At 44.9% G+C, this 26,389-nt stretch overlaps 1 protein-coding gene across 2 annotated transcripts in view; it reads right to left on the reverse strand.

Annotated features, from left to right (window-relative positions):
* LECT1 (leukocyte cell derived chemotaxin 1) overlaps positions 6,737-26,389 on the reverse strand; it is a 32,039-nt gene continuing 12,386 nt past the window's right edge. The window contains exons 4-7 of one of the 2 annotated variants that reach the window (XM_018056814.1): positions 23,199-23,312; positions 18,018-18,171; positions 12,223-12,392; positions 6,737-7,326 (exon numbers count right to left, since the gene is read on the reverse strand). In XM_018056814.1, the coding sequence (XP_017912303.1) occupies positions 7,114-7,326; positions 12,223-12,392; positions 18,018-18,171; positions 23,199-23,312 (651 nt within the window). In that variant the 3' untranslated portion in view covers positions 6,737-7,113. Of the gene's footprint in view, positions 7,330-12,222; positions 12,393-18,017; positions 18,172-23,198; positions 23,313-26,389 lie in introns of both variants that reach the window. The other variant, XM_018056813.1, reaches the window with a different exon arrangement.

Genomic DNA, 26,389 nt, shown 5'->3' on the forward strand with positions numbered 1-26,389 from the left:
TGTCCTCAGTTAGATTAGTCCTGTGAAGTCACCCGTTCCACACCCGCTCATTCACTGCCGCTCCAGCTGTGATGTGAGGTGTCTCGGGGATGCCTTTGTAAGGCACCTCCCAGAGTTTCACTGCTTTTAGGGTTAGTTGTGGGGTATCTGTTCTACCCTGTGTGTCCTATGTCATTATTCACTCACTTTTGGATCTTTGATGCAGAGCATAATGCCTTTTACATAGTAGATATGCAAGTGTTGGAACTGTTATTTTACACTAAACAGTTTTTTAAAATTGTACTTTGTTTTTGATATGTGACCTTGATATTATTTATTCATCTGCATATAAAGTAGTGATTTTTAAAACAGATGATTAACCTCTGGTCATGAGAAAATCTGATTTGTTCTTCGGTTATCTTCATCACTAGAGGGAATAGCAGTTATGTAGCTAATCAAAAACCATTTGATATTCAGGTATTTTGTGATTAAATTGTGTTTTAAAACCAAAATATGTGGATTTCCTGAAAGAATGGACTGACATTTACTTTCTTACTAGGTTAGTTATTCTTTGAGAAGAGATTTTGAGCCCAAGAAACTTCGGTAGAGTTAAAAGAGGCCAGAGTTTTACGAATTTAGGAATTTGTGTGGAGATGTGCACAGGTCTAGAAACCAAGAGTGAATCAAGCAGTTTCGTTTATAAGCATACCAGCTTCTGGAGGTGAACGTTTGAACTGCTTACTAGTACATTTTTTTTCTGGAAAACCCCCAGAGAAATGCTGAGATACTGAATACTATATGAACCACTTTGGTGAGAGTTGCATACTTTATTTTTGTAAACAATATTAATACCTTTGCAGTCTTTCTGTCAAAAGCCATACTTTTTTTCTTGGAGTGGGTTTTCACTTTAATATAGTTGATAGAATAATATATAGAGTAATACAGATAAGTGAAAAATTCATGTTCATGGTATCATACCCATGCTCATCAACGTTGAAGGCCAGGTATATGCCAGACACGGTTTCCAAACCAGGGGGATGCCCTGGTGAATGAATTCTCTGCATTTATGGAGCCTAGCTCATGGGGGAAATAGGCAGAGTGCATGTTAATGGTGTTAGCTAGATGCTAAGGGAGAAAACTGCATATGCAAAGAGGACAATCGGTGGTTGACACTTGATGTAGGAGCCCAGTGGAGGACTCAATGAGCAGGTGATGCCTAAACACAGACTTGAAGGAAGTGGAGGGAGCCAGGAAGATGCTTGAGAACCAGCACTGCCAGCAGAAGGAGCAGCGGCTGCTGGGGAGGCGGCGGGGCTGGGGCGGAGTGAGTGAGGGGAGATGGGTTGGGTGGAGGTGGTGGGGGCCTCCATCACCTAGGGCCTTGCGGGTGGTCCTGGTGAGGCGATGGTAGCTAATGCCAGGGCTCGCCCCAGCGTAATGTGAAACCCTGTTGTTCTCGGTGCTGTCACAGTTTATGTCTTCAATTTTTATTAAATGTACATGCAGTCAAATGTAGTTTATAAATCTAACAGGGATTGCAGTGGAATTTTACTCTGAACACCTGATGCTGTGAATGAATTTGAGTTACAGTTTATGACTTAATGGTTATATGTGAAATCCTTAGAGTCAATATTTTATTGAAATATTTATTTCTGTTCTCTTCACATTATAGGTGATATTACATTTCAGTTTAATCTTTGTTTAGCAAAGCTGTTCCCTGTTCTGGAATCTAAGTATAGAAGACTAGATACTGAGGTGAAATTGGGTTAATTAGAACAGCTGATGATGAACAGAAACTTAGTAAGTGTGGTACAGGATTAGATGTTGAATAGAATTGTCAAAGATCAGCAGGCGTGTTTTTATGGGCCATCTGGCAAGACTAGAAGTAGTTTGGGGACCTATACTCCCTTAAACATGTATTTGCATTCCATTCCTTGTCAACATGAGACAAAACAAAAATCAGAATTTTAGAGCCAGAATGAATCTTAAATACTTACTAGTCTAAATCTTTAGTTTTACAAAGAAATTTTTTCTCAGACACACTCATATACTTTCTTCATAAGTGTTCTTTCACTTACATAGATAGAATTTAACTTATGTAAAACTTAAGCTATTTACCCCAGTCTTGAGCTCATCTTCTGACAACTGTCCCAAATGCCAGGCAACTAAAAATTACAGCGTTGGGAAGGTATTCTGTATAAGCTTGAGGGTGAACGACCTTTGCCTGGGAAGCTTGTTTCTTAAAATGTAGGCTCTCACTGCTTTCCTCCCGAGATTTGACGCAGTAGATTTGTAGGGCCCAGTAAATCTGTTTATTGTGACCTGGTGACGTCAAAGTATGTGACCTGGGGCCTTACCCTTAAGAAAGCGATTTCATAGAGTAAAAGATTGAAAAGTGATGTTATTAGCGCTCTTCATCTCTGATATCTTATTTCTGAAAAGTTACACAGGTGAAAAGCTACGTGGAATCTTGTCCTTGTGAAGAATCTGTTTCCCTCTAATGTAGATGTGAGGCAGAGGAGTGCTTAGTGGTGATTTTTGTTCCTCTGTCAACAGAACCTTACGGTCATTACAATACAAGTCATTGAATCCATGTGGTGCTGCACATGATGAAAATCTTTCAGTCAAGTGAAGCAAATTGAGACCATTTGGACAATATGCTATTTATCGTTGCTGAGATATTATTAAAATGGAGCAGAGAATACTAGAGTAGTCAGTATCCATGGAGTCTATATGGAATATCATAGTATTGATTTAAATAAGGCAACTTCTTTAGCAACTGGAATATTCTCAGATGTTGTATGATTACACATAGGTGCTAAATGAATTAAACATTATAATGCTGGTTGATTAAGTCAAGTAGGATGTGTGTTAGGGGAGAGCTTTCTGGAGCGGAGATCTTTCTCACTTTGTAGCTGTAGTTTCCTGAGCACCTTGTAGGCAGGAGTATGGTTTTAATTAAAAAGAAACCACTTGTCTTTAAAAGCATAATTTCCTGCTGAGAGAAAGTTTATGCTGGTTAAGTTTATTCCAGATCTTTGACTGTGTCAGTATAAAGTAAATCCATCATAAAAAAGATGGATAATGGTCTCCGTTAAGGAAATAGGCGATTGAAAAGAAAATTTTTGGTAAATAATCCACACCTTGGGAAGCTGAAGACCAGGAAGCTAAAGAAATCATGTTTTTAAGAAACTGCAAGTAAATGTGCAAATATAATGCTAGTTTTAAGAAAAAGTGTATAGAGAGTATTTCTTCCAGACTATCTTATTGCTGTTAAGATTTCTGCAGCCGTGTTACAGATGAGAAAAAGGAGATTGATTCAACTGCAGAAATTTGATAGGAAGAGAATTTTTGCACAGGAGCAAGCACAGAAAGAACAGAAGTGTGATGTGACATCTGTAACGTTACTAGTGAACTCAGAGGGAGCTTACAGTGGGGTATGCTTCTTAAAACAAATGGTATTTAATAACTTGGTGGTTAACCTAGGGACTTCTTCATAGCTTTGTTACTGATCTTTATCAACCTTTGGTAATAACATAGATCCTAATAAAGACTGACTCTTGTATATTTGATTTAAAAACTATTAAGACATGGTAAAGGTTCAGTCAACCAAAATACCTTAGAAAATAGCATTAGCTATTGCTAGGATAGGCTACATCAATACATGCGCAAATGCATATATAGATGTACTTACCTTTACACAGGAAGTACCTAAAAATTGTATGTAAATTGATTACTTTTGAATGTAAGCATTTTAAATAAAATCTGTGGTTGACTCAGTCAATACTAACTTAAACCGGTTCTGTAAATTTGATTCTAACATACTGGGCTTTTTCAAAGTGAAACCTGTATATGCATATAAAATACGAGCATACATATATGTACAAAAGCCCTTAAAAGGAATTCAGCTTTCTTTTATAAACAGCAAAACTCACTCTGCTTGTAAAACATTTTTGCTAAAGTTTGCATAGTTGACTCAAATCTGCACCTTTCTGTCTGCATATGCTACTGGAGCTATCTGCATGTAGATTTTTGTTGACTCCCTCCTTCCCCTCAATAAGTCAGTTAAGAGAAAATGTGACATTTCTATAAAATAAGTGTACATAAAACAAATCAGCATATTCAGCTTATGCAGAAATAAAAATTATTCCCACACAAGGAATTTCTACTTTGTAAAAATGTAGCTTGTATTTCAGACTGTAATAAAATCTGGTATAAGAACAACTGTTGAGTGGGTTAAGTGATTATTCTGAATATATTTGCTTTTTTAGTGTCAACAGTTATTTGAGGTGATGGTAGGAAGGCGGTTTAAGGATGAGGTTAAGGAAGTTTTTAACGTTGCAGAGGAAATTTGTTCAATGAGGTATGTTAATGTGACGTGGATCACGTACTGAAACCCAGCAGTACTGTTTCTTCATGTTCTCTGCTGACACAGCAGCACCCATCACATCTAAGGCGACTGAGTCAAGATGGGACTTGAGGACCTTGAAGATGAGCCTGTGGTGTCCTAAAGATTGGTCTGCCTCACCGCTGAGGATTAGCTAAAGGACAGGTCGAGGTCAGCACTGCAAATGGGGCAGCATTTGCAGCTTTTGGACTGACCAGGTCGGAGGTCCCTTAGGGATTAGGAGCAGTTTGTGAAAAGTCTGTATTCTGCAGTGTCCTCTCTCCCTTAACCAAATATTCTTTGTACACTCGAGTCTTCTCTTTCAAAGTAGACCTTTAGGTTTTTTTCATTGAAAAATTTGAGTCTCTTTGTCATTCCTGCATTTAATCCAACTTTAACTTTCCCCTCTGCCCTTAAAAGCTCAGAGCTTTGGCTCAGATGGTAAAGAATCTGCCTGTAATGTGGAAGACCTGATCTTGATCCCTGGGTTGGGAAGATCCCCTGGAGGAGGGCATGGCAATCCACTCCAGTGTTCCAGCCTGGAGAATCCCATGGACAGAGGAGCCAGGTGGGCTACAGTCCATGGGGTCACCAAGTTGGACGCAACCAAGCAACTACACTTTTTCTTTTTTGTCCTTAAAATATCCATGCTATGTTGAATTCCCTAGGTGCCAAATGACTTTCATAACAGCATAATCCCATTATCTATTAAATAAGTTATGCACCTATATTTCATTTACTTGTGGTGCTTTTGAAGAGGAAGTACGTTGTCAAGAGGCAGCCTTCATTCCCTTGTGACCCGCTTTCCCCACTAAGTCTGGCACCCTTCAGTTCCCACATGGAAAGCTTCCACGGGGCTCCATGTAAAGTGGAAACGACCAGCCCCTCCTTGCCCAAAACCTTCCGTTGGTTTCCTTTGCCTTGAGAGTGTGTGTGTTCAATAGCTAAGTTGTGTCCGACTCTTGGTGACTCTGGATTGGAGCCCTCCAGGATCCTCTGTCCATGGGATTTTCCGGGCAAGAGTACTGGGGTGGGCTGCCGTTGCCTCCTGTTCCTTCTTCCCCCAGTTAACTCAAAGTTGACATGCAGTATTGTTTTGAGCTTCTGCCTCTGTTTCCGTCCTGACACGCCCGCCTCAGCCTGAATGCTCCGTTTCCCTGCTTAACCGCACAGCCTCATGCCTCTACTGGAACTGCTCTCTCTGCCTGGAATGCCCTTCCCATCACCGCCTGGCCGACTCCTGCTCATCCTCGAAGACCCATTGAAGGCCTTCTCTTCCCCGGAAGCCCGGTGCTCCCAAGTCTATCACGGCCTTCGGTGTACCGCAGCCCAGTCATCTGCCTCATGAGAGCGCAAGCACTTTTGGGGTGGGATCACCGACTCCCGTCTTTTTTCCTCTTTTATTTGCAGAGGCAAGGACATACAGGCTGCTGGGTGATGAGGTAGGAGGTGGTGTGTATAACCATTGGCACTGACTTGCTTAGTAGAGGGGCAGCCATTTTGAAAATGTAAAATTTGTAGCTGCAGGAAGTTGCTGCCCCCTGAACAGTGTGGCCATACATGTCAGTGTGTCTGTCCTTCATCCCCTTTTTCTCCAAAGACCTAACTTGCTGTTCATCCCATTTAATGTAGGTATATGGGTGTCTGATAACCAAGTTTGAAAACTAGATGTACAGTAGTAAGGTGTCTGCAGACTATGGGACTGTTGTGGTATCACAACCTTTCATTTCTCTGAATCTTTGCATTGTTTTGGAAAACTTATTTTCTTTAGGAAGGTTTTTAATCTCTTAAAACTATGAGAGTCAAAACTAAAATGTCAAAAATACAAAATCCCTGGTCATCTTCCTGATGTCTCAATTTTTAAAGACAGTCCTTGGTCCTGAGATTCGCCATCCCTCCTCAGCCGTGTCTATCAGACAGCGCTGCCCGTGTTACTAGGAGAGTAACTCAGCTGGTAACTGAACTATGTCAGCAGCCCAGCTTGTGCTACAAAGGTAGAAGTCGTCATGCTGCTGCGAGCCCGAAGACCACGTAACTGAAAGCAGATTGCAAGGGATGTGAAGACCTGGTTTCAGAATGTTGGTGCAGGTGCTTCCCCCCAAGTCTGGTTAGCCTTGCTGTGCACTCTGCTCTTTGTCCTGGTGCTCTCCTCTTGGACGTGACTCTCAGCAGGCCAGCCTCCTATTCCCAGGACTTCCCGTGAGCTGCCACCTTCAGGGTTAGGTTTACTCCCAGGTAGATTTCATTAGATATCTTATTTTGTCTCTTATTTTTATCTGGGAACTCGGGGGGCACATTTGCAAGACGAGGAAAGAACAGTAAAGATTAAGAAAAACTGAGGAATTCTGAGCAAATAACAACAGAAGCCAATCGTTTTAGTCAGTGACTTGATTTAAAAGGAACTCAAGTGTACAGTTGAGACATATTGTAAGTAATTTTTCATGGTTATTTCAAAATAGCTTGGTAAGGAAGGCTTAAAAGCAGACCTTCCTGGCAAAGAAAAGCAAAACAATAGCAAGTAATAAAAGGATTATTATGATATTTTAGACTTAAAACTACCCTCTCAGTACATGTGCAATTCTGAATAAAGTTCTGTAAAGCAGTTGAGAAGTATTCTGTTCAGTGTCTTGAATAACATTGCTCAGATGGAACATAAAATACTTTATGGTCCCTTTAGCTTCAAGATGCCCCAAGCTTTGGTTGTCTCTGGAGTTTGACTTTTCACAGCACCTGCTCCCTGAAGTGCTTCACACCATGCCTAGGATGCGGGCCACCCACCAGCTACAAGGCATGATAACTCTGCAGGCTGAACGGCAGCCCTGGTAGTTATAGGGCCACGGGTGGTAGCCCCCCAGGGGCTCGCAGATCTTCTGGCAGTGGGTATAGCTCCTCCTGCACTCTATACAGCAGATTCCTTCATGATCCAGTCTGGGGTCGAATGTCATGCTTTCTCCTTCCTGCTGCTGTGAAATAAGGGAGAATTACTTGTGTTTCCTTCATGAGGAGACGTTTATAGCACACACATTATTTTAAAATAAGGTCTTAAATGTCTCGGTGGTACCAGCAATCACTGTTTTCCGTAAGGCGCTTTCAATCTTTAAAACCTTATCATTCAGAAACTCTTCTACCATGAAGGAACTTCCACCCTGCCTGATCGGTCACTTACAGGAAGAATCTTTTTTTTAATGTTATGGTAAAGTTTCTCCATTCCCAGGTGGCACTAGTGGTAAAGAACCCACCTGCCAATGCAGGAAACAAAAGAGACGGGGGTTCCATCCCTGGGTCAGGAAGATCTAGAGGAGGGCATTGGCAGCCCACCCCAGTTGTCTTGCCTGGAGAATCCTGTGGAGAGAGGAGCCTGGCAGACTGCAGTCCATGGGGGGCACAAAGAGTCAGACATGCCTGAAGCGACTCAGCACGCATGAAGTTCCCTTACACTTTCAGTGAGCCATGGTTACCACTCGGTAGTGGCTCAACTTGTCTTAAGCAGGAAAATAGGAAGGAAGCCTGATTCAAAAGTAGCATTTCTGCTGCTGCTGAGGCCCCCTGGCATCTTGTAATGATGGTTTCCAGGGCTCTGAGGAGCATATTTGGAATTCACTGGTCCAGGCTAACAACAGATTCCTGTTCCACTTGCACTGAGAACACTTAGCAAGTCGTCTCGCTTCTGCCTTCGTGTAATGTAAGGGTCTGTGACCCTCGGGAAAGGGCACCATTTATTGTGTAAAGACTGAAGACCTCAAACTTGACCTGCTAGTTTGAATGTGCCATGATGATAGTTAACTACAAACTTGTACTGAAGTTAAAAGTCACCTTGTTACTCACTTGCTCAGTGGTGTCCAACTTTTGTGACCTCATGGACTGTTTGTACCCCGCCAGGTTTCTCTGTCCATGGGATTCTCCAGGCAGGAATACTGGAGTGGGTTCCCATTTCCTTCTCCAGGGGAGCCTCTCAATCCAGGGATCGAACTTCTGTCTCCTGCATTAGCAGTCAGATTCTTTTACAACTGAGCCACTTGGGAAGTCCCAGGGTCACCTACAGAACCCTTTTCACTGCTGGAAAGACCACAGAACTGGAAGAAATTTGGCACCTGCCAAATTGTGTATCTGGGTTTCCTTTTCATGAATTTCTAGGGGTATAGATTCTATATTCTCTTTATTATGGCATTGCATTACATTGGGGGGGGGGGGAGTCTGTATCAATAATGGAAATACTTTATTCAATTTAAAGCTCTTTCCTGGAGGAACAACTTGGCGGAGACACAGCACCAAAGCACCAACATAGGTTAGACTTCAATGAGCCAAGTGAACTTGAGCAACCCTATCACCTTTTCTGGTATACTTTTTTTATTCAGCTATTTTAGGGGTGGGGGGCATTCAATTATAAGACATTTCAGACCAAACTGAAAAGTGGAGAAAATTGTGTACTTGAACATCATCTGGATTTGACAATTGCTAACCTTTTGTCAAATCTGATTTTTTAAAAGTATTTAAAATTCTAAAGTAAATTTAAAGAGACTTGAGAGCATTGTGACATTTCACCCATAAATATGTTAGAATGTTTCTCCAAAATAAGATATTTTCCTGCACCACACTGCCATTATCACATCTCACAAGACTAACAATTCCTCAACACCATCCAATAAAGCTTATGTTCACATTTTGTCATCAAAGTATTTGTCTTACTAACAGCAGGTTTGTTTTTTTTTTTTTTTTTTCAAATTCTTCAGACTCCATTTCCTCCTCCAGCTTTATATCTTGCAAAAGGTTCACCTGGAACAGCAAAAATAAAAAACTCCTGATTTGAGGGGCTTCTCAGGTGGCTCAGTGGTCAAGAGTCCACCTGCCAATGGAGGAGACTCAGGAGATGCAGGTTCAGTCCCTGGGTTGGGAAGATCTGAAGAAGGACACAGCAGCCCACTCCAGTATTCTTGCCTAAAAAATCCCACGGACAGAGGAGCCTGGTGGGCTCCAGTCCACGGGGCTGCAAAGAGTCGGACATGCCTGAGTGCGTGCGCACACACACACACACACACACACACACACACATGGCGGGAGGAGCCAACAAGCCTGCCAGCTGAGGCGTCTGACCTGAGGGGCCAACAAAAGTTTTTTAGGATTAAAAAGTTGGCAGAAATCTCTGGTTATTGAGATATTTCTGAGATACTTCCTTAAAGGGATAAGGGAAGGACGGAAGTCGTAGGGAGATGTTCCTGCTTACAAGCTCAACACAAGAAAGAAAGAAACTGCTGTGTGGAAGTTTTTGAGGAACACAGATCCCTGAAGTCCGGAAGCAGGGCGCAGTCGCATCCTACCCACCTCCTGTAAAGGGGCTGAAGCCCTCTCCTAGACCCAGGTGCAGGGAGGCCAGCTGCCTGGAGAGTAAACTAACTTCTGTTTGTCTCTTCAATTCCTTTATTGTTCTTTGAGCTTTACCGAATGAAGTACCATGGCGTCCTGAATTTTCTAGTAAGCCTTGGGTTACTTCAAAAATACTTTTTGCTCTACGTCTTTTTAAAATATTAGTCTAAAATGACAAACTAGAAAATAACTTGCAACACGTGATACGATAAAGGACTGAGTAGGCTACACAGGAAAGAAAACGCGCAAATGACTTCTCCGTGTATGAAAAGATGCTCAGCCTTACAGATAATTGAAGACTGGCCAAGACAGGAGACGCAGTGTTACACCCAAGACTGTTTACAGAGTTTGGTAATAAATGAGGCCTTGCATTACATTTGAAGACTTGTAGCTGCCTTCCCTGGAAGGCAGTTTAGTGTCCTCCATTAAAATGTAAAATTCCCATCTACTGTGACCCAGTAAACCCACGTGCGTCAGTACTTGCGCTAAAAAGTGAGAAAGTGTTCGTCACTCAGTTGTGCCTGACTCTGTGACTCCATGCACTGTAGCCTGCCCGGCCTCTCTGTCCGTGGGTTTCCCCAGGCAAGAATACTGGAGTGGGTAGCCTTTCCCTCCTCCAGGGGATCTTCCCAATCCAGGGATCGAAGCCTGGTCTCCCGCATTTTAGGCAGATTCTTTACCGTCTAAATGGGAGATACCCAGGACAAGAGTAACTCTCCCAGGCAGCTTAAAATTCAGGATTAAATATCATCTGAATAGGAAAGGGTAGGTGGGGATGTAGATCTCTTATGGCAGGGTCAGCGACTTCTAGGAGAGATGAGTGGACCCTTAGAAGAACACATTGGAGGTATGATTGTGATGAAGTTTGTCTGAATGTGGTGCTGACTTCCACTCTCCTCCTGTGATGAGTCCATCTTCCCTGGTTAATGAAACTCCCGGGGAGGGGATTTATGACAATAGAATTCCTTCTGGAGGATTTGTCTTTAGGCAGATAAGGGGAGTTCAGAGAAAGACTCTCTCTGCACTTGCAGTTTTTTAAATGCCTACAGCACAGAGCCACCAGGAAGGGCTTTTCTAGTGGCTCAGCTGGTAAAGAATCCGCCTGCAATGCGGGAGACCTGGGTTTGATCCCTGGGTTAGGAAGATCCCCTGGAGGAGGAGGGTATGGCAACCCACTCCAGTATTCTTGCCTGGAGAATTCCATGGACAAATGAGCCTAGCGGGCTACAGTCCACGGAGTCGAAAAGACTCAGACACGACTGAGCGAGTAAGCACAGCACACCACCAGGGAAGCCCCATTTGTGCTAAAGATATACTCCCTTCATGTACAAGAAGTGTGGATAAGACTAATAGCTAACAGGGAGCAAGTTCGTACTTCCTATGTGCCGAGCACTGTGCTAACAGCTTCATCTGCATTACCTCACATCTTCTTTCCCACACCCTGCGCAGGAGGTGCTAGGTATATCCTATTAATGGTATTGGAGGAATATTTACATGCCCACCAAAGCAGAACTGTTTAAATTTCTATACATGTATCCACACAATGGAATACAAGGTCACCATTAAAATGAATGAGGTGGATCTATGTAAGAGAGACAGTGGAATTCCTAAAATGCTCTATTGTAACTGGAGAGACAGCAAAGTAAGGAAGTTATGTACGCTCTTTTGTGTTAAAAATGTGTGTGTGTGTGTACACTTATGCAGAGGAAGTGGGCAAACAGCCATTGTTAATAGACTGCTCGGAGGAGGGTATCTGTGGTAGAAGGTAAATTCACTTTTCATTGTATACATTTAAAATAAATGCATGTGTTTTTTGCTAACTAGTTAAAATACTAGTTTATTATTTAGTTAAAACACTAGTTACACATAAGTACTTATTTTTCTGATTTCACTCCCTACAAAGTATGGTAATGAAAAACTACACTTTGTTGAAGATTTGAGAAGTGTTTAGCATGTTGGTGTCATCCTTACAAACACCAGTTCTCAAGGTTTCCATCTGAAGCGTTCGATCCCCTATGTGAGTATGTCTCCCGAATGGACTGAGTGCCCTCGAGGGCAGAAGTTACTCCTGTGTGCACAGGGCCTGGAAAAGAGCAGTTTCTCAGCAAAAGTCTGATGACTGGATGACTATCGTGGACATAGGGGGAAAGAGTATTTCAATCTGTGTGCTGTCTGCAGGGCACATGCTTGGAAATATTTTTAAATAATCACATTCCTGATGTGAATAGGTCTTCATGAATTTGCCTGTGACTCAAACGAGCAGAGCCCAGAAAACAACCTTGAATAAGGAGTACAACCCATCAGGATTTTACACTACAGAAGTGATGTTACCCTCACTTATAAACTCTGCAATAAGCAAATTAAGATGTATGTGAAATAATCGAACAGAAGTCTCCGTTGACTGCTGAGTGCCTTGAGCTCTCAAGCAGCGCCACGCAGCTTCGGTGCTGGGTTTCATGGGCCCGGGCGAGCGTGGGGCAGACGCCGGCACTCACGTGGTAAGGGTTGTCTGGGTTGAAGGGCTCTGCGTCCTCCTGGATGCTGGGTCTGGTTCCGTTGTTCGGTCTTTCAGGGCCTGGGGTGCCCCGGGGGCCACTGCGTAGTCTTTTTGTGGTCGTTGTGGTAACGATTTTTCTTACCAATTCTCTTCTTTCTCTCTGGATTTCTACAAAAATACGAAAACAACAACAATAAAACTGCTGTGAGTTATTTCCTTTATTTCGTTAAGGAAATTCTGTGTTTATCAGGGTGAAAAGCATAAGAAAAAGATATAAAAACAAACACATGAGTAGATCCTATCCTATTTAAATATACACATTTTCTTAAGACCGAAGCACGTTTCAGGCTGGGGTTTAACATCAGGTAACCAGACTTTGGTTTATAATGCTGAGGCAGATGGTGTAAGGCAACCAACAGAACCCACTTGCGATTCCCTTCCTCAGCCTCCCTCTACTTCTTGGTCAGTGGCTCAATCATGTCCTACTCTTTGTGACCCCTTGGACTACAGCCCCCCAGGCACCTCTGTCCCTGGGCTTCTCTTGGGAAGAATACTAGCGGATTGCCATTTCCTTCTCCAGGAGATCTTCGTGGACCAGGGGTTGAACCCGAGTCTCCTGCATTGGCAGGCGGATTCTTTACCACTGAGCCACCAGGGAATCCCCTGCTTCTCCTTAGGGGCTGAGAAAGTAAAGTAGCACTTTTCCCCCTAGCCTCCCTTGCAATTAGGACTGGCCAGATGGGACCTAAGCAAAATATGCTACCGCAGTTTCCAGGAAAGTGTTTGTTCTCTTGGTGAAAGGGACGGACACAGCTTCCTCCATCTGGTTTACCTTCCTTGAATGTAGACGTGATATCTGGGTTATGTGACTAGAAGTGATAGAATGATGACAATCCAGCATGCCTCACATAGCAGACAGTAAGCTACAAAGAGAGTTGATGACAGTGCCAAAAACCTACCTCCAGGGTTCTAGCTGTATGAAAATAGTCAACCTGTATGTATTTGTTGAAATCACTGTTGGTTAGCTATCCTGTTATTTGCAGCCCTATGCATTCTTCCTGGATTTACAATATATGTGTAATTTACAGTTTTAAATTTACAGTTTTTTCAAGAGGTTTATTATTATCTTGGTTGATTCTTTTTTGAAAAAGTTATTTATTTTTGGCTGTGCTAGGTCTTCACGGCTGCTCTTGGGCTTCCTCTAGCTGCAGCAAGTGGGGGCTCCTCTTCGTTATAGCGGCTTCTATTGTTGCCCCTCATGGACTCTGTAGTTGGCCACGGCATGTGGGATCGTCCCAGACCAGGGACTGAACTCGTGTCCTCTGTACTGGCGGGCGACTTCTTAACCACTGGACCACAAGGGAAGTCCTTGGTTGATTCTTTTACAAATTCTGGGATAGAATAAGCAAACACTTTTATACACAAAGGCATCTGATTAGCAGATGCAGATTAGCAGATGAAATTGTTAGGCTTGAAAAGACCAAGTGATTCAGCTGAGATCACAGAACCGGTGGCAGACATGAGTGTCTCTGGCTTCCAGCTCGGTGCCTTTGCTCTCCACTCTGCCTCGTGGGTCCTCATGGCCGCTGAGTAACAAGAATGGAGAGAGGGTGGCTTTGGTGTCTCTGCGAGCCTCAGTTTCTTTTTCTCTAAAATGGAGATAATAGTAGTATCTAGCTCACAGGGTAGCAACAGAGGTCATGAGAATTTTGTCTCAGGGATTTAGCATAGTGTTTGGCATGGAATAAGCCCTCAAATGTTAGGGGATGATGGTATGATGCCATGTTATCTGTGAGGGTGTGGTTGTGTGCCCAGCTGTGGATAGCTTCCATGGGTAGCCTCTTGGTTTCTCAGGCAGGGCTGGAGAGGCATTGGGGAGACTTAGATTCAAATCTCAGACTCCATTTCTTTTTTTTTTTCTAATGAAAAAATTTTTTAAAATCAGCTGCACTTCTTTTAATCAATGACTTCAGGAGAGTGATTCAATCTCTGACCTTAGTTTCTTCATCTATAAACGACCTGGATAGTTGTTAGAATACAGTGTGTGTTAGGTTGCTTCAGTCGTGTCCGACTCTTGCAACCCCATGGACTGTGGCCCACCAGGCCCCTCTGTCCACGGGTTCTCCAGGCAAGAACACTGGAGTGGGCTGCCATTCCCTTCTCCAGGGGATCTTCCCAACCCAAGAATCAAACCCACGTCTTTTACATCTCCTGCCTTGGCAGGTGGGTTCTTTACCACTAGCGCCACCTGGAAGCCTGGGTAGTTGTTGATAAAGATGAAATAAGGACAAAATGGGAAGCTGTGGCACACAGCCCATGGGCAGCAGACCCCGGCTCCCCGCCACTTCTCTCTGAGCTGGTCCGGTCACTCCCAGGGCTTTGACGGTTCAGCTCTGTGATGCTGACGACCTGCCAGCATGAAGCTCCGAGGGCAGGGGCTGCTGGACCCTGGTGCTGGGAGGCTCAATTAGAACTGGCGGGGGGCGGATCCCAGCATTCTCGGAAGGGTTTATTTTGTTGTCTTTCTTGTAAAATCCACTGCATTTATGAGAGACTGGAAAGAGAATCCCTCACTTTTAATGTCTATGTTATTCCATCCTGTGACTACACCAACATTTAATTTAATTCTTTTCAAATCTGGGGGCATTTAGGTGATTTCTGCTTTTCTGCCGTTGTGTTAATATGTGTAATTCTTGGATGGATGGGGTAATGATTGAATACCTACGATGTGTGATTAATACTTAATGATACATTACTGAGTATTTCAGAAGGGATCACGCTGTTGGAGTGTGAGGAAACAAGTCACAGCTGTTTTTCAGAGGGTGAAGGTTCTCATTTTATCAGCCATCCTCAGCAGTGCCAATAGCATCGTCCTCCCAACTCTGCCCCCAGACCCCCTGTCCCACTCTGCCCTTTTTCCATAGCACCTTGTGTGTGTTAAGTCACTTCAGTCGTGTCCAACACGTTGTGATTTCTTTTTTTTTCTAATTAAATTTAAAAAAAAATCAGTTGCTCTTCTTTTAATCAATGATCTCAGGAGAGCGATTCAATCTCTGACCTTAGTTTCTTCATCCATAAATGGGGAGTTACCTGGACAGTTGTTAGAGTACAGTGTGTGTTAAGTTGCTTCAGTCGTGTCCGACTCTTGCAGCCCCACGGACTGTGGCCCACCTGTCCACAGGCCCCTCTGTCCACAGTATTCTCCAGGCAAGAACACTGGAGTGGGTTGCCATTTCCTCCAGGGACCTTCGTGATCCAGGGATTGAACCCACGTCTCTTTTATCTCCTGCCTTGGCAGGCAGGTTCTTTATCATTAGTGCCACCTGGGAAGCCCCCCCCATAGCACCTTGGATTGTACTGAACAATTTTCATATTTCGGTGTATAGTCAGTGTTTCCCCTAGCTATGATGCAAAATTCCAAGGGGGCCTGGGTTCATCAGTGCATTCCAGGTGCCTAGAACAAGTAAGTGGCACATAATAGATGTGCCAATCACCGTTGAATGAATGAATGAAGTCTCTGGGTAAGGGGCATGTCCTCAAACAGGACGTGATTAGAGAGAGCTCTACATGGTGGCAGAGTTGGAAACTTTGTCCTTTTTTTTTTTTTTTTAAGACTTTTTATATGGGCCATTTTTACACTCTTTATTGAATTTGCTACAGTATTGCTTGTTTTATGTTTTGGTTTTTGGCCAAAAGGCATGTGAGATCTTAGTTCCCCAACCAGCGATTGAACCTGCACCCCCTGCATTGGAAGGCAAGGTCTTAACCACTGGCCCACCAGGGAAACTCCGAGACTTTTGTCCTTGATTGGAAAAGGTGACAAGGTATTGGAGAAGGAGTTCTTGGGTGATGGAAGGCCCATTCCATGTGAAGACAGGTGGGGAATAAAAAGCCAGAAGTTGTAAGTGGCCAGAGGTATGAACACTCACTGGAGCAAGACCCAGGATGTGCTGTGCTAAGTTGCTTTCGTCATGTCTGACTCTGTGCGAGCCTATGGACTGCAGCCCACCAGGCTCCTCTGTCCTTGGGATTCTGTCCGGGGTTAGACCCAGGACAGCAAAAGTAATGGTCCGTTTGGCAGCCCTCCTTCCCAGTCCCCTAGGGTGCGGCAGACACTGCGCAGAGGATTCTCTCTCACTGAGCCTGCCCGTGGCCTCAGAATTCTGAACCTGCTCTTCCAGACAGCTGCTGCCAGTGGCTTACAAACTGCATCCTATTTGCTTTGCCTGGGCTAAAATGTAACCACTTTATCCAGGCTTTGGAACTGAATACGACTTGTGAACTGGAGGAATGAGTTAGCCATGGCAGAATGAGAAGCCGGGACTTTCTAAGCCTGGTGTGTGTTTGTCAATTGTGGTAAAATACATACAAAACTCACCATCCTAACCAAAGGATACAGTCAGGCATTAAGTACATTCACACTGCTCCGCAACCATCATCACCATCTATGTCCCAAACTTTTTTCATCTTGCAAAACTGAAGGCTGAACGCATGAAACAGTCACTGTCTGTCCCCCTCTCCTAAGTCTGGTGGTTCTAATCCCCAAATTCTCTGTATTTCCATGCTGTTCTCTGTGTTCAATGTAACTTTCTGAGAACGTAGCCCATCTAAGCTGTGCTAAGAAGGGGGCCTTTTCCCCACCAATAAACCGGAGGTGCACAGTTGGCCTTTGAGAGGTCAGTGGGGTGACTGTGGTGGAAATCAAGACAGTAGATATTCCTGGTGGCTCAGTGGTAAAGAATCCACCTGCAATGCAGGAGACCTGGGCTTGATCCCTGGGTTGGGAAGATCCCCTGGAGGACAGGGCAACCCGCTCCAGGCTTCTTGCCTGGAGAATGCTATGGACAGAGGAGCCTGGTGGGCTGCAGTCCCTGGGGTCACAGAGAGTCCGTCACAATTGAGAGACTAAACAACGACAAGCGCTGGGGACAGACGGAACCCCGGAGAGGAGCCTGGCTGCAGGGCTCACCTGCCCTGGAAACGGCCCCAGGTGTACTCCGACCTGCTCTGAAACCAGGAGCCCTTCATTTATTTTTCTTGGACTTGGAAGTGGTTGTACAAGCCTTGAGGAATCTCAGCCTGTGTCCACAGCTGCTTGTGGCTATCCCACGATGCAAGGTTTGAGCATAATTAAGATTTGGCAGGGGCTTCCCTGGTGGTGCAGTGGTTAAGAATCTGCCTGCCAAGGCTGGGGACATGGGTTCGATCCCTGGTCCGGGAGGATCCCACAGGCCACGGGGCAACTAAACCTGCGTGCTGCCACTCGGGAAGCCTGTGTGCCTAGAGTCTGTGCTCCTCAACAAGAGAGGCCACTACAGTGAGAAGCCCATGCACCGCCATGAAGAACAGCCCGCGTTTAGCAATGACGACTCACCACAATCAAAAAATAATTAAATAAATCTTTTACCAAAAAAAAAAAGATGTGGCAGTAGGCTAGATTCTTAGTCCCCTGATTCTCTGCATTAGGGATAAAAAAATGTAAAATTGCAAAGTGCAATAACAGAGAGGTGGGCAGAGCAGAAGCAGTGGGAATGTCATAAATAAAGCCCACAGGTAAGGCCCAGGGGTCCCGGGCCCACCTGCATCCCGTTGCCCGCTGCTCCGGCCCTGCCCTGTGACAGTCACAGCCGCCCTTCCCTCCCTTTTTTTGGTGTCTTGTGCTGATTACTGAGACCCTGAGCGGTACGCCTGGCTTAGCTCCTTGTCACGTGCTCGAACCTATGCAGAGGCTCACAGGAAACCCATGCCGGCTGGGAGAGGTCCAAGCAGCTTCCAGAGAATTTAAAACATTACCTTTTGGGTAGGTTGGTTTAAGCCAGAAAATAGGAAGGTCGCCGCAGAGTTCTAAGACTTTGGAACTCAAGAAGCTGTTGTCCTTCACGGGCTGGTCTCCAGCCACCCAGATGAGAGAATTTTCTTCGTATTTAACTGGCATGATCTTGCCTTCCTGTAAATGAAAGAAAATGCGTGGATCAAAGAGGGCAGAGGAACACGCTGTGTATGAAGATTCATGTGTTGGTAAAAGGTTATTCTGCCCTATAAAAATGAGTTTAGGATTAGCAGATGCAAACTAGTATATACAGGATGGATAAACAAGAAGGTCCTACTGTAGAGGACAGGGAGTTATATTCTCTATCCGGTGATAAACCACAGTGGAAAAGAGTAGGAAAGAGAACCGATATATGTATAACTGAGCCGCTTTGCATACAGCAGAAATTAATGCAACTTTGTCAATCAACTATACTTCAATAAAATTTAGAAGAAAACTTCACGAGATTCCAAAGGCATGCACACACACAGACTCTGAAGTCCTCATTTCTTTGTAGCTCTTTTCACAACATTCCACACCCCTCACACCATCCTGCCTTTGGATAATTCGAAGGTGTGAATCTGAGCGTCTTAAGTAGAAGTGAAAATTACTTGATGTCAACTTTGAGATTTCAGTTAATCTGATATTTCTGATCAAAGATGCTTTGGAGGAAAAGCGATTGAACGGACTCTAGAATCCAATAGAGGAGAGAGGCGTCTTTTGTGTGAAGTCAACATCCTCTGGGGCCTTGTTCTGCTGCTTCCAAGCCACAATAGAAAGAGCCAGTGATTGGTTCTTTAATGTCTTCAGTTCAAAGTAGTATTTAACATAAACCATTTCTGCATTTCCCAGCTATAACAAAACGTATCTCAGATGTTCTTCGCATCAAGCGCACCACTGAGATTTCAAAGCTAAACCCTGGATTTTCTTCTGCAGCAAGATGCTGAGAATGGTTTGATAGCCCGGGAGACAAATTTATTTTGCCAGGTTGCGCCTTTCATGTATTTATTAGTTTGCAATAGGTTGGAGAAATTAAAATGTTTTCTCCTGATTTTTTAGCTAAAAGCAACACTTCATTTATGCTTTCTCCCTCAGGCTTCTGGCAGCATTAAAACAACTTAAAGTTATTGGAGGCAGCGAACACGCAGGTAATCCAGTTATTCACCTGAAATTAAATGGCTCCATCCAGGAAATGAATGCTCTTTGGGTAGAGTAGCTTTTAAAAGTTATACAAAACTGATGAAAAATTTATGAGAGCTAGTGGTGCATAAATCTACCCCATCATAATCTGAAGTGCATGGGGACAGAGTGGGGTGATAGGGAGAATACATATGCGTGAAACCTACAAGCTAGGAGCCTTAAAGAAAAGTGCGTGCACATACTTCCAGCTGCTACCCCATCTCCTTCCTCCTTCTCATGCAACACAATCCTGCTTTTGTTTGAGGCCCCAGGAGAGACACCTGCTTTCTCAGACTCCCTGGCAGCTAAGGGTGCCCGTGTGACCAGTTCTAGACAATGCAATCCATGCTAAAGTGTGTGGAGGGAATGTGAAGCTGTCTGCTTTTCCTGAGTCCGGAGAAAGCATGGTTGGCGCTGTTCAGCATCTTCCTTCCTTCCTTACTTGACTGTGTGGTTGATGTTTAGAGCTGGAAGTAAAAGGCTGCAGAAATAAGAGATGCTGGCCATGGAGACAATGCCTGGGGTCACCTACTTCCAAGGAGAAAAAAAAACAATCTTATTTGTTGAAGTCACTCTAAGTGTCATGCTCAGCTGTGTGTGTATGTTCAAGCTCAGTCGTGTCCAACTCTTTGCCACCCCATGGACCGCAGACCCCCAAGCTCCTCTGTCTTTTCCAGGCAAGAATACTGGAGTGGGTTGCCACGCCATTCTCCAGGGATCCTCCCGATTCAGGGATCCAACCCACATCTCCTGCATTGCAGGCAGGTTCTTTACCACTGCAACACCTAGGGAAGCTACTGGCAGCCAACACATTCCTAATTCATGCAAACATGTTGTCTGAATTTGGTTTTGTCCACCAGAGAATCCACCACACCCCACAGAAACAACTAAAACACGGGGAACAGAATTCACCTCTGTGACCTCAGTAAAGAATCAGAGAAAAAGATTTAAGTGCAAAGCCATTCACCAAGGCGAATTATATCTGCATTCAAAAAAATTTTTTTAATTATTATTTTTGAGAGAATGGAAACTTGAAGATACCAATATTCAAGAGCAAAAGCCTTTTAAAGTTATAGTCATATGATTATAATTTTAAATTTTCATTCATATAAATGCTTAAAAAATATTTATTTATTTGGTTGCACTGGGTCTTAGTTGCAGTATGTGGGATCTAGTTTCCTGCCCAGGGATCAAACCACAGCCCCTGTATTGGTAGTTTGGAGTCTTAGCTACTGGAACACCAGGCAAGCTTTAATATCGATTAGAAATTATAATCATATGATAACATACAATAATCCATTATCACCTACATTTTGGAAGATCTAAAGTTAACTGTGGTATTGGAGAAGACTCTTGAGAGTCCCTTAGACTGCAAGGAGATCCAACCAGCCCATCCTAAAGGAGATCAGCCCTGGGATTTCTTTGGAAGGACTGATGCTGAAGCTGAAGCTCCAGTACTTTGGCCACCTCATGCGAAGAGTTGACTCATTGGAAAAGACTCTGATGGTGGGAGGGATTGGGGGCAGGAGGAGAAGGGGACGACAGAGGATGAGATGGCTGGATGGCATCACCGACTCTATGGACATGAGTTTGGGTAGACTCTGGGAGTTGGTGGTGGACAGGGAGGCCTGGCGTGCTGTGATTCATGGGGTTGCAAAGAGTCGGACACGACTGAGTGACTGAACTGAACTGAAAGTTAAGTGAAACTAATAAGGATGTGCAGCAGTATGACTTCAATTATAAAAAGCATATCACACACAGTGTACATGAAAGTTTACCAAAACACTAATATTAGTTATCCATGGATTTTGTAACTCTGGGTGACTTTCTACTCTCTCCTTTGATGTATTCCTGAATTTCTATAATGACAAAGTGTTGTTTTTAAAAATCAGAAAAAGAAAAAACCAAAACAAGGCCTTGTTTTTTTAAAAAAATATCCGGAAATGTACTGCAAAGTTTTTTTTATGCTATACCTCAGGACATGCAGGAATTGGTTCCCTGACCAGGAACTGAACCCACGCCCCCTGCACCGGAAGTGTGGAATCTTAACTAATGGAACCACCAGGGAAGTCCCTGTCCTGCTGCAAACTTACGATAAGATCTTGGTCAGTTAAGATCTGGTTGGGAAGTTGGCTCTTTACGTCTACTCATGAGGGAAACGTTGAGGATTGCAGTTCATTAAAGGTTTCGTAACAGAAGCTGAGTGATAAGACCATTGAAAAGGTAACGCAATAAGAGATGTGCAAGCTCAGAACAGGCGGTCTCGGTCTCGTTTCTAGACTCTGTATGCGTGGGTCCAGACTTGTGTCCCGAAGGGTGCAGTTCAGGGGCCACAAACAAGCTCGTGATCAGAGGAGAGTGATGGGAGGGGTGAATGGCTGCGGAAGTCGGGAGTGGAGGAGATACTGAGGACATGCTGGCCAACTTGAAAACTCACAGTGTGCTGAGACACTTGGGCCTACTCCTAGGAGAGCAAACAATCGGGCAGTTTCCAGGCACCTCTGCTTACTCTTAGTTTTCTTCATCTGCCTTTCGGGAGCTGATGCCTGGCTCACCTCCCTCTTGGGGATCCTGGAAGGATCAGAGGTGATCATAATAAAATTAAGACTCAAAGCAGCATCCGTTTACTCATTATCTAGCAAGTGCGGGGCCATGGGGACAGAGTGCACACCCTAGTTTGCAGATGACAAGACTGAGGCTTAAAAACTTGATGCCACATTCACAGCAAGTGTCAGAGCTGGGACTTGAACCCACATTGGATTTCCAAAGTCCATTTTTCTTCCACCCTGCCCTGCCACAACTCAAATGGAACATGACAATGAATGCGGCTACTTCGTAAGCCCTAAAGCACCGAATCAGTGTAAGGTATTACTGTTAAATATGTCTGTGTGCAATTCTTAATGCAAGCGTTTATAAAAACCAAGCTCAAAGGCAAGCTATTAATAATAAATGGATGAAATATGTTTAAAGAACCTCACAAGCCTGATATATAGGAAAGGAATTCTATGTATGTTGAATAGCCTCATTGGGCTGAACTTGAACTGCTGGGAAGAAATTGTAGGGGGAGCCATTCAGCTCAATGTTGGCAAAGCGATGAGAACTTCCTCCCAAGAAGTTGCCTGACACACAGGGAAGGAGAGCCTGGTCAATGCTTCCAGCAGAGGCTGAGTGATCAGCTATGGGGAATTTTCAGGAAGACTTCTCCCCTGGCTAAGTTGTACTGAGGCTGGAGTGAGGCTTCAGGCTCCTGAGCCCCTTAATGATCCCAACACCTGAAGTCCTTTAAGTTGTGCTAATCACTGATCAGTTCCCTACGTGCGCACCAAGTCACTTCAGTTGTCAGACCCTTTGCAACCCTATGGACTGCACCCCTATGTGGCCGCCAGGCTCCTCTGTCCATAGGATTCTCCAGGCAAGAATACTGGGGTGGGTTGCCGTTCCCTTCTCCAGGGGACCTTCCCGACCCAGGGACTGAACCCGGGCCTCCTACATCTCCTGCATCAGCAGGTGCCACCTGGGAAGGCCCTGAAGTGAGGTCGCTCAGTCGTGTCCGACTCTTTGCCACCCCATGGACTGCAGCCTACCAGGCTCCTCCATCCACGGGATTTTCCAGGCAAGAGTACTGGCGTGGGTTGCCATTTCCTTCTCCAGGGGATCTTCCCAACCCAGGGACTCCCGCATTGTAGGCAGACACTTTACCGTCTGAGCCACCAGGGAAGTCCTAGCATCAGCAAATAAGGGCCATGTCATGACCCGTTACCCTTTATGTACTTTAAAATCTGGTTTTCCGAAACCTTTAATTACACAACATCATGTAAGAATGATCACCTGGAACCAACGAGTAGGACCAAAGTAATTTAAGTTCTTTGTCAGGGAGGAAAGAGAGCTTATGTTCTGGTCACAGACCTGTCCAGCAACTAGAGACAGGAGGGGTGTGCCTTCAGTGTGCCCAACATGCCTGCTGTGTGGAGCCGGCTGGTACCCACCAGTTCAGAGGAGATGCTCTGCTTGGTCATGGTGCCCACCTCCGGGATGCGAGCCTTCACCTGCGCTTTGATGTAGCACTTCTCCCCTCCGGCAAAACGGATTCCTGTGATGCCCTAGGAAACAAAAGTTTATCCATTCTCTATTCATCCATTCATTTATTCAGTGTATTGAGCATCTACTGCGAGCTACATACTATTCCAGGTGCCAGGTACAGGGATGAACAGAACAGATGGCATCTCTGCCCTCATAGAGCTTACCTTTCAGTGTTATTTACCAAAAATAAAAAATAGAGATAAAGTCAGGTGGCGTTAAGTGCTATGGAGGAAAATAAAGCAGAGTGTGGAAATAGGAGTGACAGGAGATGGTGCTTTAGTTTTTATTTTTGGCCATGCTGTGAGGCATGTAGGATCTTAGTTCCCCAACCAGGGATCGAACCTATGCGCCCCCTGCAGTGGAAGCATGGAGTCTTAACCACCAGACTGCCAGGAACGTGCTAGGAATGGTCCTTTAGACAGTCCAACGGGGAGGCTTCTGTCAAGGTCTGACTCTGCGCCGAGAGGCAGCGCGTTCATTGCTCCACTCATCCCGCAAGCTCAGATGAAATGCCATCTTCTCCCTACAGGTTTCTCTGTCCAGCCCAGGCAAAGGGGGCTCCCTTTCTTCTGACTTTCTGAAAGCCCTCCCATCTCCACCCCTCATTTGGCACTCAGTTCTCAGTGCCCTTGTGTCTTGTGAATGTCACCTCCGTACTCAGCTCTAAGCCTGAGATCAACCTGAATCTCTTTTTTGTTTTCGTTTGATGCTCCCACAGAAGTTCTCAGAAGATGCTGGTCCAATTAACGAATTCTGTGAATTCAGATTCTTCTTAAGTTGTTGAACCCAGAGGAAACAGTAGCTTTCTATCACACTGGGAGCTGAAGTTTGCTCCCAGAGCTTATCCAAGGACTTGGATGTTTTGTTTTTGTCCCATGAGATATAAACAATGTCTCCCCGTCTGCCTAGGGACTGGCCTCCAGGGAAATCTCAGCTGCAAGGCTCCGGTCTTAGCTGACAGCTCGGCACCGATTTTGCCCACAGAGTGCGTCAGGCATAATGTTATGTTCTGACCCAAGAGTGTTTACTTTCATTTCTGGTTAATTTCATGACTAGTGAGTGGCCAAAACCAGTATTAAGATCTACAAATTATATGCCATAACAACGTAGGCACCAACACGAATGTGAAATTCTCAACTGGTCAGTCTTCTATTGGGTTGAGACGAATGTCAGGAAGACACAGAGCTTGTTCTAATATATCAACACCAGGGAGTGGGAGGAAGAAAAGCCTTTAGAAATCTACGGGCAGGATTCAGCCCTCCTTTTTTTTTAAAATATTTTTTTCTTTTGGCCTCGCCATGTGGCACGTGGGATCTTAGTTTCCTGATCAGAGGTTGAACCTGTTCCCTGTGCGGTGGAAGCTCAGAGTCTTAACCGCAGGACCAGCAGAGAAGTCCCAGCATTCAGCCCTCCTAAAGGAAGAATGAAGTCACACGTCAGTCACGCTGGAGGATCTTCATGGAAAGTTACACCGAATGGAATCTCAGAGCCAGGCGTCCTGCAGACGTGGGTGGGCGACAGATGGGAGAAGGAACGGCTCCTTCCTCTTGAAGCTCCTCGTCAGTTCTCTTGCGGCCTGATCGACCACATACATGTGTAACGCATCTCATTCCTCCCAGCGTCACCTCTCACCCAGAGGGAGGAGGAGGCATGAGCCCCCATCCCCAAACCTCGACAGAGGAAGAGCTCTGGGCTTACTGCAGAGGCTCTCGATGCTGCACCAAAATCACATGGTGAGATTTTAAAAACACAGATGCCTGGGCCTCTCCTAAAAGATTCCCATTTAACGGGCTTGTGGCTGTGCCCAGACATTGGCATGCTTAAAAGCTCCCCGTGTATTCATGATGTCAGCTGGGGTTGAGGACCCCCAGTTTGGGGAGAAAGAGACTTGTTCTGGGTGTGTGTGTGTGTGTGTGTGTGTGTGTGTGTGTGTGTGTGTGTGCATGCACTTGGTCTCTTAGTCGTGTCTGACTCTTTGGGACCTCCTGGACTGTAGCCTGCCAGGCCCCACTGTCCATGGGATTTTCAAGAACACTGGAGTGGGTTACCATTTCCTTCTCCAGGGGTCTTCCTGACCCATGGATCGAATCCACAAAGATTTAAAGTAACTGAAATAGCCTGCTCTGCACCGAATGTTTGCGTCTCTCCCAGCCCCCACCTACATTCGTATGTTGAAATCTAACGCCCCATAGTGGTACCTGGAAGTGGGTCTTTGGGAAGGGTGAGATCATGAGGCTTCCCAGGTGGTACTAGTGATAAAGAACCCACCTGCCAAGGCAGGAGACATAAGAGACTCAGGTTTGATCCCTGGATTGGGAAGATCCCCTGGAGAAGGAAATGGCAACCCACTCCAGTATTATTGCTGGAAAATCCCATGGATAGAGGAACCTGGCAGGCTACAGTCCATAGGGTTGCAAAGAGTTGGACATGACCAAAGCAACTTAGAACACACGAGGTCATGAGGGTGGAGCCCTTGTGAATAGGATTTGCGTCCTTTCCCCAGAGAGCTCCTTCCCCTTCTGCCTCGTGAGTAGGACAGTGGGAAGACAGGCTTCCATGAGCTAGAAAGCAAGACCATCCCTAGACAGGCAACCTGCTGGCACTTGGACTTTTCAGCCTCCAAACTATGAGACACACACTTCTGTCCTGTAGAAGTCACCTAGCCCATGGTAATTTGTTGTAGCAGCCTCAGGGCACTAAGGCACAGCCTCTGGACCCAAGTTCCCTCTGTACTAGTGACTCACAAACTTTTCCTTGCAGCTGAATCATCTGGAGGACTCATGAAACAAAATACTCTGTTGGTCCCCCAACCAGAGTTTCTGAATCTGGGGGTCTGGAGTGAGCGCTAAACCGTGCATTTCTAAGCAGCTCTCAGGTGCCACTGCTGCTGGTGGCCAAAGGAACACACTTGGGGAACCACTGCTCTCTACCATGCTGTCTCCCCAAGGTCAGTTGTTCTTATTCTGCATGTAAATCTATGGCACATGGTTTGAAAAACGAAAGTTTGGGGAGGGGGATTACTGCCTCTGTTGCAGTGAAAAGAAAAAGAAAAAAGAGGAATGGGTTTTTTTCTTTCCCTTTCCTGAGAACAAAGAAG

This window comes from Capra hircus, chromosome 12 (assembly GCF_001704415.2).
Source record: "Capra hircus breed San Clemente chromosome 12, ASM170441v1, whole genome shotgun sequence".
NCBI classification, from domain to species: Eukaryota; Metazoa; Chordata; class Mammalia; order Artiodactyla; family Bovidae; genus Capra; species Capra hircus.